Consider the following 14,008-nt stretch of genomic DNA (forward strand, 5'->3'; position numbering starts at 1 on the left):
GAGTAAAAGAAAAACCCGTAATTACGATTAACGGTGAGAAATGATTTCGAGGAGTAACAAAGACTTTAAGAATTAAAATAGAATAATAAAAAAAAATTAAAACTTATTAGCTTTTATCTCAAAATGTACTAAAAAATAGAAAATAATTTCCTGCTAATGATAAAATTAACGTAGAAAGTTATCGTGTAATGTTTGTGAATTGTAAAAATTGTAAAAATTTTGCGACAAAATCTTTCCTTAATTTTTTTTTCCGTTTTTTTACAATATCGGTACGTTTTATAACTGATGTATAACGAGAGCTATATTCTTGTATACGTTGAAAGGGTAACCTATTTTACTCCACTGGCTTTGTTAGGTTGAAGCAATGTCCATGAGAACCTCTTATGAAACCACGGTATTCATAGTAAATTTAGGAGAAATCATACTCATTGGCTGATTCTACTCACTTCGGTTTTTAGATCACTAAAGCTGTTTACAATTTAAAATTATCTAAAAGTAGGTTTTCTTTAAACATCCGTATTTTTTAGGTCTATATGCTTCCTTGTTTATAACTCTAGTGAAAATAAACATACATTGAGAGTAAAATATGTCGGTATGTGTTTATGGGAATCGACTTTGTCCCAACACAACAAGGATTTGGGTGATAAGTATTGATTGAGTTTCGTAAATAATAGTCATGTCAGTTGCAAAATCTTTTGCTGTAACAAAAAATGAAATAAATCCTAAAGCCTGCTAGCTGAACAAAAAAAAAAAAAAACAGTATATAGACTATGTATAACAGTGACGCCAATTGTATTTTTATTGACAAAAAAGCAAAAATGCCCCTCCCTAGATTTGAAAATGTATTTTTCAGAGTGCAAGGGAGGACATTTTTGCTATTTTTAATGAAAATGCAGTTGGCAACCAATACAGTCTAATAATATTAGCTGAAAAATAATGCTTTTGAGGTCCTTTTATGGCAACAACAATACCTACAAAATAGTATTGAAATTGCAAGTTGCTTACAAAGATAATAACGGCGTCTTTCAACTAATTCAGAAGCTACAGTTATTCCTTGCTATTTCCAAAGTGTTAAGAGATACCCTGTCCTCCTCAAAAGACGTAAAAATTCAGCTTTTATGTACAGAACTTGCTTTAAAAAAAAAACAAAAAAAAAAAAACGCATCGTGGTGCCTTGTATTTCCTGGGCGACAGGAAATTGGTTAGAAGATTCTTTGTATAGCTGTATTTGACACAAGTGCTGTTCCGACAGTGACTTGTTTGTGCTTCCTTCGAATATTGTCGAATTCCATACAAAGATCAAGAATGATAATAATTGATTTAATTCCAGGGCTAACACTATTGGTCTAATTTGTTAAGTTTCTTTTACTATGTAATATATATATATATATGTATTATCTTAGGCTTCATCTTATTTCAAAACGTAAAATACATCCTTCAGCACTTGAAAACAAACATTCATTTCAATCCAACATCAATCAACTAGGTTTTTTCGATAGTTCTCTTCCCAGTGTCTTCTTGAAAAATAAATCCGTAATAGAAACGACAGGGGCAAATAAATTAAGCTGTATTGAACTAGAAAGAAGAAAAAAAAGAATACAAGACATTATAGTAAACCAACATCAACAGGGGATTACTGACAGCATATCTGTTGACACTACAGTTCCTTGGTGGGGGGGGGAGAGATACTTTAAAAGTCCTTTATTTTAATTTGTTTCCCAATTTTTTTTTAAAGGAGAGTCCTTCGGTCTGAGTTTCGAGTATAATTCACCGCAAATCTCAAAGTTAAGAAAAAGGAAATAGAGACCCATTTGCCTCATTGATAATTAATTGATAATTCTCTGGCACAAATAAGCGTACAAGGTTAACTAGTACCTCTAGGTAAACAAAATTAGAGGGGTCAAAATAAATTAACAGCAGACTCCCCACCTGGATTTAAATCTAATACAGGTCAAGTCTGAAATAAAACAGATAGAGACTGTTCAGGGGGGAGGGGGTGAAACCTAACCTCTGCATATGTCACAAAAGCAAAACTCACACTGAAGATTGAATTTTAAAAAGAATTAAAACATAATAAGGTATAACCCGTTCAAATGTAAGTAAAAAATATTCAATAAATATATTAAGAAGTAGTTCGAAGTATATAAAATATAGGTAAATATATCTCCCTGATGATCCCCTAGATGAGGAATCTCCCTCCTAGGTGGCCCAAGAGATTTTTTTTGACAGTTTCCACTGCTGGAAGTTACCCATTCTCTATGCTGCATCTCTAGAAATTCAATCGGGAATAACTGCCGAAAAGTTGCCTTTTGCAGGGAATGTGTTTTAATTTTGGTCGGTCAAATAATTTTCTTGCTCAATGAAGAAGACAAATTTGATTCGTTGATGAACAATAAAATTAATTTTTCCGTGTCAAATACCGCTTGTCTAGGTAGTAAGGACCTGTATATAAGAAACACAAAGGACACAACTGGAATTATCTTGTCTAAAACCCCCCGTATAGGAAATTTACTGTCCCTTGGATTGAATAACGAGGAAAATACACTGGTGTGAAAATCTAGAAAAATGGCTGCAGCCACGATATTCTGCATCGTCAGCATCTTTTTTTCCGTCTGTTCCACTCAGATAACAGGGTACTGGAACATCATAGTGAGCTGCTTAATGGATCATTGTAAAGGAGGTTGCCGCATCTAGTGCCTTTTGCAATTAAAAAAAAGTTAAATGGAATAAATTATTTACGAAAAACTGCATTTTCAAGTATAAGATTGATGAATGACGACATAATCGTAGGTTGTTATGTTAATTACAAGCTTTTTTGGCTTAACTCCAAAAGTGAGCATCCCTATGACGTTGTGCTATCTTTTTTTAGAAATCTGGGTTGCAGCGGTAGCTAGCAACCTAGTAATTACTTAAAGGATTGATATAGTTCATCATAAATGGTGATAGTCAAGTTAAAAGAAAGGATCAATTGGCTTGTTTAATCCAAAATAAAGCAACAGACCGACTGCGTGTTTAGCCACAAAGAATCTGAATTAAAATAGTACTATTTAAATTCATTATTTATTTCATAATATTTCAAGACAACTGTTCCAAAAAAAACTGATAAAGGAGCAAATATACAAGATATATCTTCGATGTTGACCTGGTAAAGAAAAACTGATATCATCCTAAATTCAGCAACACGAATAATAATTTATAGATCCTTAAATCTTTGTAGAAAATATTTTTTTTAAATGGCAGAAAAGCGGTAGAATTTGAGGTCTGGTGAACAGAAGTGATGCGAATGTGGTTAATATTGCCATACAGGGTTTCTTCTTCTAATCAAGTTATTATCCTGTGTTTTGCTGTTGTATTTTTGGTACTTTGACTCTAAAATCTAAATTCAATCCATCTAGGCTTGTAAGTGTTTGATTTTCTGAACTAAATATCGTGTCTCACATAAATAGTTTTGTCCCTTGCAATAGTTTAAGCATAGGGAATGGTTCATTGTAGACTACTTTCGACTACCGACCAAATCCCTCAAAATTTTGATCAAAGGTTTACTTTTATCTTTTTCATTTGCACCAAATGCAAAGACAATATGGGATTTGTTCCGCCTTCTAGATGTTAAAGATCGTGGAGGGGAGCAGGAATGATGAGGAAATCCTATTTTTTGCAATTCGTTCCTATTCTAGACTTTGTTTCTATTTGAAAATTTCGAGCCTTTGTGAGGGGCAGGGGATGGGGTGGTATTTAAAATTGTGTTCAGGACATTTCTGTATTCGAAGCAACAATTCGCTGTATTATGTAGTATTCAACCCATGCATGATAATGGTATGTCTTGTTTCACCAATAAGGAATAAAAATAAACAAAATGATGACAATAACCCTTGCTGAAAGGCAAAATAACGATAAAACGACAACATAAACAATACCTTTTGTTTGCAATGGGTCTTGCTTCATTTGCACTTATAATAAATATCGGGAAAAGAATCGAAAACAGACAACCACTAGAAGAGAAAAAGTATATTGAAAAATGAACAAGAAATACAACAAAATCGTAGATAAAAGAAGAAGATAATTGAAAAAAAAGAAGAAGAAAACATGAATAACTATAGTTGAGAGCCAGGGCGTCATGTATGGATGGAGCGGAGATCCCCTAACCCCAATGTTTTGGGCATTCGGTAAAAAAAATGAATTGGTAAAATATTTTGTTCGATTAAATGGGCATTCGATTAAAGGCAACGAAAATACTGCCATTTCATTGAAAAAAATTCCGAACTTGGTAGGTAAACGCAGCAGTTTTTACCTACTCCTGCCGTGATTTTATAGATGGTGCTACAAATTTCCAAGATTTTCAAGAGCACGAAAAAAGTGAAATGTAAAAAATAAACAACTAGCACCATACACAGTATAGCTATGCATAGTTGAATTGAAAAAGCGTAAACACAAGTACAGCGTTCCTAAGTGACGACATATGGCGTTGACTTCGCTTTTGGAGACCAGATATTGTTTCACATTTCAATGGTATTTACACATTGGACGTTTTTACCTTCTCCATAATTTTGGACCCCCTCCCCACGAAATAATTATATGTGCGTCTGTTTGATGCTTGAATTAATCTAATTTGCACCGAATGAATAATTAAAGCTTTATTCTTTGTTTTTTTCAGGAAGGGGGGGGGGGCTTTACTTGAATATAACTTTAAGGGGGTTTAACTTTTTACTTTTGAACGCTTCTATTTCTATTATATAAATAGAATATTTATGCTTTTATTTATTTATTTTTATGCTTTTATTTATTTATTTATATTTTATTAGCTTCTATTATGCATTCATTCTCTGCTTTTTGTGATCATTTGGTTCTATGTCTCTCCGGGTTTTACCCTCTGTTAAATAAGAATGATATTTCTTCATTGCGTAACCAGTATTTCCGGTATGGTAAATTTCTTCTTTCTCTCCCTCCATGGTACTAAAATAGGGAGATTTTGTCAGAATTCGGGATGAATGATGTATTTAGTAAAGTAGCCGTGCTAAGAAGTAAGCTTTCGGATATTAGAGAAAATAAACTTCATTTCATAATTTTACAGAAAGTAAGACTAAAATTAAGATAAAATTTATGGGGGTCCAAGAAATTAAGAAATTTGTAATTAAAAAAGAAATTTCTGGTAATGACTGCCAATCTAAAGGTTTTTCCTTTTTTGAGAAAAAAGAAGAGATTTCTTTTTTATGCTCTACAAAGACTAACTTGATGACGCAAGAGTAACATGTTGTAATTGCATGCCAAGAAATTGAGGGGAAGTAGTTAGTTCGGACAAATCACAGTTAAAGATAAGAAACTTGGCCAACAAAGAATTTAAACGCGGACAATTTTCAGCATGATTTTTTTTGGATAAATTAAAAACCATGGAGTGACATGTTACTTAAAAACAGATATATCAATTTGAAATTGTATGTTTTTTTGGAAATGACAACATTAGTTAAGGCAGGAATTAATTACCATTTTAAAAAACTGAAGTGAAGGATTCCAAGTCTTGGCTTTGGTGTATCTTTTCCCTTAGTATAATAATTAATGCCTAGTGTTGATCGATAATTTGATTAAACGATATATCGATATTTTTATTTTCGATATTCGATAATCGATATATCGAGTTTGATATTCCTGATGATTTTTTTTTTTTTTTGCTAAGAGTAACTTTAGGTTCTGGCAAAATTCAATGACAAAATTTATAATTAAAGAGTATATTGAATTTTTTTCCAAATTTCGAATAAATACAAAAAAAATTCTATTAGATGAACGAATAGTAAAAAAAAGAGTATGATTTGGAATTACTCGGGCTCAGGGTAAAATAAGTTACTGGCTATTTTTGGCTACTCAAATCAGCAACATATCAATACTTTCCCTGAGAATTGGTTCAGCTCTTCTTTGATTAAATTAAAAATCGTTTTCTATTTCAACTGAAAGTAAGGAGCAACACTAGAACTTAAAATAGCAGAAAGTGTTCCGTATATGAGGGGGGTAACCCCTCCTCAATATCTTGCTCTTCACGCCAAAGTTTCTTTCTGTATTTTAACTATGTCCTTAGTCTAATTAGACCGCTCTTGTGTTTCAGGAGTAGTTCATAAATAATTCGGACAAAAAGTTAAAATTAGCGTAAAGAGTGAGGCATTAAGGAGGTGGATTTCCCCCCATATACGGAATAATTTATCTTCGTTTTAAGTTTTAATATTACTCCTTACTTTTGGTTGAAAAGTTAGTTTTTTATTAAATTTCTGATTGTTTCTGATATAATGCCAGAAAATCCACCTGTTCGCTCCATGAAAAATCCCTCAAAGAAAATTCCTTCCGTTAAGATATCTCATCCCCAAACAATTCTATCCCTGCTGAAAATTCCCTCCAAAAACTTCTTGCTGACAATTCCGCTGGAAAAATATTTTTAAGCCTACTTTGGATTGAAAATAAGACTTGTTTCTCTTTTAATTTCTAATCGTTTTTCAAATCATGTCGAAAATCCTCCCTCCCTGGAAAATTTTCCTCGAAATTCTGCCCTCCCAATGTCTCAATGGAAAGCTTCTCCCACGTGAAATTCCCCACATTGAGCATTTCTCCCGCAGAAAATCCCCCAACGGAAAAAAACCGCCAATCTCAACCCCTTTAAAGAAATCTCCCTGGGGCAATTGCCCGGAGAATCTCCACATGTAAAATTGAATTGGCAAAGAGAAAGTAAATCAAATAAAAAGAATGTTGTATAAGAATTCTGGTAAAATGGTAAAAAGAATTCGTGAATAGTTTCCCTTTCAAAGTTCTTCCCCAGAAACTTCCCTCGCCACGGAAATTTTTTCCCTTGGAAAATCCCTTCTCTCCCACGTAAAATTAAATCCCCCTTAAAAATGTCTGTTAATTCCCAATAACAAATACTATATGTAAGCACTAGGCAAATTTCATAGCTTAAAACCCTTTTCTCCAGGACTTCGTGATATGATACTAGATCTTTCATCTACGCTGATCAAAATGGGTATCTCAAAATTTTGATCAGATGACTTTGGGGAAAAAGGAGCATGGAAGGGAGAGGGGTATCTAGTTACCCTCCAATCGTTTGGCCAAAAAATTGGGAACTAGAACTTGAATTTCCGTTCGAACAAGCCTCATTTCTTCAAGTCAAGACGTTGGAAAAGCACCCTATGTGACGTGAGGGGCTTTCGAGAAGCGGATGTTAATTCAGATCACATCCTGATGACAGCCGAAGTAAGAATCAAACTGAAAGTTCAGAAGCGGAAAACTAACGCCGCTTCAGCTTGATAATCTGAAAGATCCTGACATCCGCAAAAACTTCTGCATATCGCTACATAACAGAGTTGAAGCTTTAAACCTGCCCGACGAAGTCGATGACTTTGATGTTGAGAACACATGGACATCAGTCAAGAGTGTGTGCCATGAGGTTGCGAAGGCCAACCTTGGCTTCAAGAAAAGAAAGAAAGAAGAATGGATATCGGATTACACCTGGAAATACATCAGTAAACACAAGGAGACCCGAACGCTTGTCCTGAATACTTCGAGCCCTGAGCAAAAAGCCCAATTACAGCTCCGTTACAAAGAAGAGGATAAAGCGGTAAAAAGAAGTGCCAGGAAAGACAAAAGAATCGCCATCGACAGAAAAGCAGCGCTTGCACAAGAAGCTGCAAAGAAAGGAGACTCAAAAATGATTTATCGACTAACAAACGAGATAGTTGGAAAGAAAACAAATCATACATCTCTTGTAAAAGATGAAAATAGAGACGTTATTTCGGATCCACAGAAAGCTGACTAGAGATGGGCTTCAGATTTCGAAAAAGTCTTAAATAGGCTCAGACCTGATGATCCGGAAACAGTACCGGATACACCATTTTTAAAAATTGACGTAAGTGCTGACCCCCACCCAGCACGGAAGAAGTGACGACAGCTGTGAAAAGCTGAAAAATGGACGTGCACCTGGAGTCGACGGTATTACGGCAGAGATGCTGAAAGCGTTCCTTCGAACCTGCACATTTGTATGGACGGCTCTTCTAGTGGCCATCTGGAATAACGAAAAAGTCCCAAAAGATTACACCAGAGGTATACTGGTCAAACTCTTCAAGAAAGACAATGCACAAATTTGTGACAATTGGAGGAGCATCAACTTGACGTCTGTGCCTAGTAAAATACTAGCCTCAGTCGTATTACAACGCCTAAGAGCAGCCCTAGACTCATACCTCAGGGAAGAGCAACACGGGCTCCGATCTGATAGGTCTGATCTTATTTTCATTCTTAGACTGATGGCGGAAGAGTCCATAGAATGGAACAAAAAAGCTATACCTGCTCTTCATGGATTTTGAAAAGACCGAGACACTTCATGGAAGATTTTGAAATATTACGGAGTACCTGATAAACTAGTCAAAACGATAATCGCACCATATGAGGATAGTGAATGCTGTGTACGCACAGAAAATGGGGACATGCGTTTCTTGAAAATAATGTCTGGCGTCAAACAAGGATGTATCCTATCCCCGTTTCTTTTTGTCATTGTAAAGGACTATATTCTACGGCAGTCTTCAGGCATTGGAGTGAAGATTAGCAGCCAACATATCTCTGACCTGGACTTCGCAGATGACGTTGTTCTTCTTGAAGAAGCGAAACTGAGACAGCAGTTGCTACTCGAAGCCATAGACGAAAAGGCCGAGAAAATGGGACTTGCAGTAAATTTCAGTAAAACAAAGAGTATGGCCACATCTGACTCCCCGTTGATACTAAAATGCAAAGATAAAACAATTGAGCAGGTCAAGAAGTTTAAGTATCTTAGGAGTTGGATTGAATACGATGGTGAAATAGCCAACGAAATGAAGAGGAAAATTGAAAAAGCGACATCGGCTTTTCAAACAGTTCGTGGCAACGAACTGTAGTAAGGAGCGACCCGGCTCAATAGCAACCAAAACTCTAAAAAATGGGGTTTTGATATCAAGAGCTACATCAAAAGAATCGCATTTCAAAGCTTATTTTAAATATATAAGTTTAATCAAGTTTAGTCTTACCCATCAAAAGTTACGAGCCTGAGAAAATTTGCTTTATTTAAAAAAAAGGGGAAAACAACCCCTAAAAGTCATAGAATCTTAATGAAAATCACACCATCAGATTCAACGTACCAGAGAACCCTAGTGTAGAAGTTTCAAGCTCCTATCTACAAAAATGTGGAATAACGTATTTTTTGCCAGAAGACAAATCACGGGTGCGTGTTTATTTGTTTTGTTTTTTTTTCCCAGGGGTCATCGCATCGACCAAGTGGTCCTAGAATGTCGCAAGAGAGCTCATTCTAACGGAAATGAAAATTTCTAGTGCCCTTTTTAAGTGACCAAAAAAATTGGAGGGCATCTAGGCCCCCTCCCACGCTCATTTTTTCTCCAAAGTGAACGGATCAAAATTTTGAGATAGCCATTTTGTTCCGCATAGTCAGAAACCATAACAACTATGTCTTTGGGAATGAATTACTCCCCCACAGTCCCTGGGGGAGGGGCTGCAAGTTACAAACTTCGGCCAGTGTTTACATATAATAATGGTTATTGGGAAGTGTACAGCTTTTTCAGGGGATTTTTTTGGTTTTCGGGGTGGGGTTAAGGGAAGGGAGCTATGTGGGAGGATCTTTCCGTGGAGAAATATGTCATGGGGGAGAAGAAATTCAATGAAAAGGGTGCAGGATTTTCTAAAATTCCTATAAAAAAAATGAAAAAATAAACATGGAAAAGTTTTTTTCAATTGAAAGTAAGGAGTAGCATTGAAACTTAAAACGAACAGAGATTATTACGCATATGAGGAGTTCTAAAAATACTTTAGCATAAAGAGCAAGGTATTTAGGAGGAGATAAATACCTCGCTCTTTATGCTATAGTATTTTCAGTAATTTCAACTATTTATTCTACGGCCTTTCGGATCTGTGGTCATTCTTAAAGAATCGGGACAAAACTTAAGATTTAGTGTAAAGAGTGAGGAATTAACGAGGGGACAAACCCCCTCATATACATAATACAAATTTAAGAATATAAAAGTTTGTTACGTAAGCTAATTCTTAAGTAACGTATATTTTTTACTAATAAAAACATTCGTTAAAAATTAAAATTTATAGTTGCCTTTTTATGTAACCGAAAAATTGCAGGGCAACTGGGCTTTCCCCACCCCTTATTTCTCAAAATCGTCTGATCAAAACTAAGAGAAAGCCATTTAGCCAAAAAAGGAATTAATATGCAAATTTCATTTTAATAATTTATGTGCGGAGAGCCAAAATCAAACATGCATTAATTCAAAAACGTTCAGAAATTACATAAAAAAAACTAGTACTGAAAGTAAGGAGCGACATTAAAACTTAAAACGAACAGAAATTACTCCGTATATGAAATGGGTTGTCCCCTCCGCAATCCCTCGCTCTTTACGCTAAAGTTTGACTCTTTGCCACAATTCTGCTTTTTAAAACAATTAAAAGCTTTAGCCTAAAGAGCGAGGGATTGCGGAGGGGACAACCCATTTCATATACGGAGTAATTGTGTTGCGAGAGCAACACTTTGGTTTTGTCCCGTTTTTTTTTGTTTTTTTTTTCCTATGCCGCCGATCTCAGCTTATTCCTGGAAACTGGTAAGGGTCTAACCTGTGCGGTTTTTACGGAAAGTGTGGACCTCAGGCCGGATTGATGAATATGACATTACATTTTGGAAAGCTTCGTAGAACTCTTGCCTGGGGCCAAAAAGGATGGTTTTTGCTTGTCCTCGAGCCAGAGCCTATGGTGTGCGAAGTGAAGTGGAGTTATATAGCCTATGTCAGAGAGGAGTATCTGAAGTTGTGCAGCCAAGCTTTCGTTTCATCAAACCATGTTTCTGCTTTCGAGTGGAAAGCTCCGTTCTAGCAGGCAAGCAGGCAGGCACCAGTTTCAAATTGAAGATGGACTAAAATCTATAAGTGTTAAATATATGCGGTAGTTCCCCGGCCCCACAGCCAATATATCTTCTTTGAGTGATAAATAGAAAAATTTACAGAAACAAAAAAGTGCGATTTTCCCACGGGTCCGAAAGTGCTGCCATCTATTGTTTCTAGCCATTTCTGTTCGTGATTTCAGCTGACTTTACCATTCTTTTTTTTTCTACTTGGGATTGCAATAGAGAAATGGTATCAGATATACCTCTTAAACTTTAAAAGTTCTCTCATTGCTAAAGAAATTAGAGCTTATCCTTTGCTCCTTTCTAAGTGGTGGTGTTAGAAAGTTGGCCTCCGGCAAAAAAGTCAACTTTTGAACTAAGACAGATAGATTTTTTTTTTCAATGACAATCGATAGACCTTGATCAGCTGATCAAAGTATATGTCATCCATTTTTTGTTACAAAAATTCCTTCATGACATACACCAGTTTGAAAGTTTCAAGGGGTTGACAACTTCAGTGGTAGGGTACACACTTGAACCAAAAATAGGCCGATACTAATTGTGAGATATGTAGGGGACTTCCAAGCAACAGTCGATTATTAGCTTATAATCATCTTTGGCAATGAGGGGCTTGCAACTTTTGCTGATTGGTGTACCTATTATCTGTTTCTGGTGTAATTGATGGTAAGAACAACTTGGTTCCCGATTGTAAGACATGTAGGGGAGTTGTAAGTAATAATCGGCTGTTAGGCTACAATGACTTCAGCGACAAGGGGTTTGCAACTTTTGCTAGTTGGTGTACCCATTATTTGTTTCCGGTGAACTTGGATGTATATCACGGGAGAGGGACTTGTAAGTAAGAATCGGTTGCTAGAGGAGGTTCATCAGAGGCTAAAAATTTGTGCAAATTGGTGCACATCTATGGTATTTGATCCTGAAAAGTCACGAATAGCTTTATAATACCAACTAGATTATATAAGATAATGTTCCAAGTTTCCATCGGTCACGATGTCTACGATTGAAAAGGATAAAGTTCAACTGGCTGCAAACTCAATTTAGTCCCTTCTTCCGATATTCTTTTGCTGTTGTTTTTTCAACGCTGAAGAACTTGATCATGTGATTACTGATTGTGTTCTGCTTTGAATATGCCGTTTTGAATGCTTTGATAGTTTTGACAACTTCAGAATTTAACCGATAGCGAAGAAACAAAACCAAAGTGTTGCTCTCGCAACACTTTTATCGGCGAAGCCGGACAAAGGTTGCCGCAACACTTCACGTTGCCCAGGCAACGTAGGTCTAGTTTCTGTTCGTTTTAAGTTTTAATGTCGCTCCTTACTTTCAGTTAAAAAAACTAGTTTTTTTTTATGTAATAGCAGGTTGAAACCAGTCTGGCACAGTAGTAAATACTCTATGCGCTTGAAGCTCCGCCTCCTGAATAGCAATGTGATGTCCATCCTCCTCTATGCTAGTGAATGCTGATAACTAGACACCCAACAGGAGAAACGTGTCCTAGCCTTCGAAAACATGTGCCTTAGGAGAATCCTGAACATATTGTGGCAGGAAAAGGTCACCAACATAGAAGTTCGCCGACGAACCGGCCAGCTATTAGTTACTGACCTTCTGAAACGTAGGGATGGACATACCTTGGCCACGTCCTCCGTATGCCAGAGGATCAACTCCCAACTACAGTATATGAGTGGCGCCCCGAGGGGAGGCGAAAAAGAGGCCGACCAAGACACACCTTACGATGACAGTACGACCGAGACCTAAGTAATGCGGAGGTGTCTCTTCAACCACAGTGGGAGGACATCACGGCTGCAGCTCAGGTCCGAGATGTCTGGCGATGTTTCGTAGACGCCCTATGCTCCACTCCTGGCTCTGAAGGATCTAAGGTCTAAGGTAAGACATTTAATTTTTAGGGGCGTTCCCGCCCTTTCTTAAAAAAAAAAATATACAAATTTTCTCAGGCTCATAGCATTTGATGGGTACATTATACTTGATGAATTTTATATATTTGGAGTCGGCATAAAAAGCCAATTCACTTTATTTATCTATTGTTATAAAAATTCAAAAATACACTTTGTTACCACAAACTATTTGATTATTAACTAATTAGGCTTGAAATTAGAAGATTTAGACATCCTCAGAAAGGATATTGGTGGCAGGCATGGATAATTTTGTGACAACTTCGTATAAGTATTTCTTAGACCCATATTGCAAGACTTCCATGACTTAAGTGGGTCAGTTTTTCTTGGGACTAGATACTCTCTACTGAAAATAAAAAAGCCGTGACAGATACAGCTGCTGACGAAGGTTGCCTGGCATTGACTACTGATATTTGGTCTTGTGATCCCCACAAACTGGCTTGATTCTATAGTGGCTGAATCACAGGGACTGTCACGGCATATACATCTAACTTATACAGATTTCAGAAAGGCCCAGTCCATGTCTATTTACTCTCAACTTGGAGAAGATCGTCAGGGGCAATATACAATTTCTAGAAATGCGGATCGATGCATGTGGCAGTTTTGACGATGGGAAGCCTTTTGGAGGTTCTCAGCAACATTTGAGAGCCCACCCTCGCTAAAGGTAGTTTCGGAACGGGCTATGCCTTCTTATGGATACAGCTGTGCATGCTTTATATCAGCATATATGAGACACTATGTTGCATAGATTATTCTTCTCTGCGTTGCGAAACAATTTTCTATGTTGGATCTTTTCTGCTGGATATTCGCCGGTAGATACCAGAAAAAGCCGAAATAATATCGTTTTCGATATCGATATTTGCGTTTTGATATTCGATATCGATATTTGGTGCGATATATCGATATCAATATCCAATGTCGCCCAACACTAGTGTCGCCACTGATAAAACAAATTTACAAAAAACAGAAAATTTTAAATTTATAGCGATGAATTTTTAGCGATAATGTAATCGCTAAAAATTATTTCAATTCATTGCTCTTTTGCATTTTTCCAGAACTAAGATCTATTCAGTTTGAATGAAAAACAGCTAAAACAGAGGCTCAACGAAGAAAATCTATTGTCAGATTTAGGGTATGGCGAGTGTACCCTGGATTTCAGAGGAAGAGGGTGAAAAATGTGAATTAATTTTACTTT

The 14,008-nt window shown here is 36.4% G+C and overlaps 1 protein-coding gene across 4 annotated transcripts in view; it reads right to left on the minus strand.

The window, feature by feature from the left end:
- Nucleotides 1-1,373: 1,373 nt before the first annotated feature.
- The window catches only part of LOC136039402 (etoposide-induced protein 2.4 homolog), a 44,394-nt gene continuing 31,759 nt past the window's right edge, over nt 1,374-14,008 (minus strand). For all 4 annotated transcript variants that reach the window (XM_065723120.1, XM_065723119.1, XM_065723121.1 and 1 more), the window contains exons 6-7: nt 3,915-3,989; nt 1,374-1,575 (exon numbers count right to left, since the gene is read on the minus strand). In XM_065723120.1, coding sequence (XP_065579192.1) covers nt 1,479-1,575; nt 3,915-3,989 — 172 coding nt within the window. In that variant the 3' untranslated portion in view covers nt 1,374-1,478. The remainder of the gene's footprint in view (nt 1,576-3,914; nt 3,990-14,008) is intronic.

The sequence above is a fragment of the Artemia franciscana genome, chromosome 19 (assembly GCF_032884065.1).
Source record: "Artemia franciscana chromosome 19, ASM3288406v1, whole genome shotgun sequence".
NCBI lineage: Eukaryota > Metazoa > Arthropoda > Branchiopoda > Anostraca > Artemiidae > Artemia > Artemia franciscana.